Source organism: Canis lupus, chromosome 18 (genome assembly GCF_011100685.1).
Source record: "Canis lupus familiaris isolate Mischka breed German Shepherd chromosome 18, alternate assembly UU_Cfam_GSD_1.0, whole genome shotgun sequence".
Taxonomy (NCBI): domain Eukaryota; kingdom Metazoa; phylum Chordata; class Mammalia; order Carnivora; family Canidae; genus Canis; species Canis lupus.
In genome coordinates this window covers 37,726,385-37,729,074 of record NC_049239.1, presented here as the reverse complement: position 1 = coordinate 37,729,074, position 2,690 = coordinate 37,726,385, and the positions used below count along the sequence as shown (strand labels likewise).

General features: G+C 43.5%; 1 protein-coding gene across 1 annotated transcript; it reads left to right on the top strand.

Moving 5' to 3' along the window:
- The first annotated feature begins 1,067 nt into the window (after positions 1-1,067).
- OR5A1 (olfactory receptor family 5 subfamily A member 1) lies at positions 1,068-2,027 on the top strand. The gene has a single exon (XM_038564466.1). The coding sequence runs from the start codon at positions 1,068-1,070 to the stop codon at positions 2,025-2,027; it is 960 nt and encodes a 319-aa protein (XP_038420394.1).
- Positions 2,028-2,690: the final 663 nt, after the last annotated feature.

Below are 2,690 nucleotides of genomic sequence, written 5' to 3'. Positions count from 1 at the left end.
TTTTACAGAGAGAGATAGAATGTCCAAGTGACTTGCCCAAGATCACACCTTTACTAAGTGGTAAATCTGGGGACTGGAGCCAGGCTGTCTAAATCCAGTCTCCATTCTTAACAACTCAATAGCTTAGAGCTCTGACTACAGGCAAATTTGAAATTGGAACCACATTGGTGTATTCAGATCTAATATTTGCCAATTGAGAGTATTTCTGCATACTCTGGCCTAATTCTTTGGATTAAAAACATTCTAAATATCTGATTGTTGCACAACTACAAAACTGAACCTGGTCCCTCTGTTAATTTCTCTGTTCCAGTATTCAAACTTGAATAAAGTGAGATGAATAGTTAATTCAGGGCATGAAATAACTTATCTGGGACACACAAAACTGTTCTGACAACTTTCACCTGGGACATACTATGTGTTAGCCACTTTACACACTTAGCCTTGTTTAATTCCTAAAAAGAAATGTCAAGTAGGTACTGTCACCCATTTTGGAAGATAAGGAGATAGGAGCCTAGAGATATTTGCTATCTCACTCAAAGTGACACAGGTACTAAGTGGAAGAGACAGGAACTGATCACAGAGAGTCTGAATCCAAAGCTTGAGTTCACATCAATCCTATTGTACTATATTTTAAAAAACAACAAATATTTAAGACACCAACTAAAATCGCCTTCTAAGAGAAACAATCTTTGCAATCAGAGAGGGGGACAAACTGAAGAGAGACTCTTAACCAAGGGAAACAAACTGAAGGTTACTGGAGTGGGGAAGGGGGGTGAGGGGAATGGGGTAACTGGGTGATGGGCATTAGGAGGGCATGTGATGGGATGAGCACTGGTGTTATAGGCAAACTGATGAATTATTGAAAACTACATGTGAAACTAAGGATGTACTATGTGTTGGTAAATTGAATTTTTTAAAAAGAATCGTTACATAAAGTTGTGATCCTCTGCAATACAGTACCTGCCCTCTCATGTATTTTGTGATTTTTTGTTGACTGATATCACCGGTAACATAGATTATCATTATTATGCCAGGTCTACATTTTGTCCTTGTGGTCCATTGGAACCATGTCCACAGTTAAGGCCTGGAACAGCTCTTCAGTGACCATGTTCATCCTCCTGGGATTTGCAGACCATCCAGAACTGCAGACTCTTCTCTTTGTGACCTTCCTGAGTATCTATCTTGTGACACTGGCCTGGAACCTGGCCCTCATCTTTCTGATCAGAAGTGACCCCCATCTGCACACACCCATGTACTTCTTCCTCAGCAACTTGTCCTTCATTGACATCTGTTATTCTTCCACAGTGGCCCCCAAGATGCTCACTGATTTCTTCCAGGAGCAAAAGACCATCTCGTTCTTGGGCTGTGCTGCTCAGTTTTTTTTCTTTGTCAGCATGGGTCTCACTGAGTGCTTCCTTCTGACTGCCATGGCATATGATCGATATGCAGCCATCTCCAACCCCTTGCTCTACACTGCCATCATGTCCCAGGGCCTCTGTACACGCATGGTGCTGGGGGCATATGTCGGTGGCTTCCTGAGCTCCTTGATCCAGGCCATCTCTATATTTCAGCTCCACTTCTGTGGACCCAATATCATCAACCATTTCTTCTGTGACCTTCCACCAGTCCTGGCACTTTCTTGCTCTGACACCTTCCCTAGTCAAGTGGTGAATTTTCTCATAGTGATCACTGTTGGGGGAACATCATTCCTCATCCTCCTCATCTCCTACAGTTACATAGGAGCTGCTGTCTTGAAGATCCGCTCAGTGGAAGGCCGAAGGAAAGCCTTCAACACATGTGCCTCGCATCTGATGGTGGTGACTCTTCTGTTTGGGACAGCTCTTTTCATGTACCTGCGGCCCAGCTCCAGCTACTCACTTGCCAGGGACAAGGTGGTGTCTGTCTTCTATTCGCTGGTGATCCCCATGCTGAACCCTCTCATTTACAGTCTAAGGAACAGAGATATCAAAGACGCCCTGTGGAAGGCATTGGAGAAGAAGAAAGTGTTTTTCCTAGATCATGATTGAAAATATATTTCTCTAAGCTGACAGAGACAAATGATCCTAACATCTATCTCCACGCCTGGCACTGACAAGGGAGACATCTTGTGTGCATGGCCATCTATCTGCTGACCCCACCATGGAGAGTCAAAAGGGGGAAGAGATTAGTTCAGCAAAAACACTGCCCCAGGATACCCTATTCTCACAATCAGTGTTACAACAACCACCTTTATTGGGTGCTTAATGTATTCCAGGTATATTATTTAACTAAATACTCATTGCAGCTCTACGACGCACATAGCACCATCTCCCTATTACAAATGAGGAAACGCAGTCCCAACAAGGAAGACTTATTTGCTCATACAGGGCCATACAGGAAGTCAGAGGCAGAACCTGTTCAGACCCAGGTCTTCCTGACTCCAGAGCCCAATGCTACCTTCCACATTCAATGACAAAAATCCCTGAAGTTGTACAAGTGTATGACTCTTACTACTGGCACATGGCATAACCCAAAAAGATATACTGTGTATGGTTGAGGTGAGTTAGAAAAATAAGATGTCTACTCTTGAACACTCTTCCACGACATGCCTGTTGCACTCCCATTATGGCTACTAAATAACTTGCTAATACTGAAGGATAATATCCTTAGCTGCCATTTCTCTCTCAGCTATGCAGGGGCCTAGAAATTCT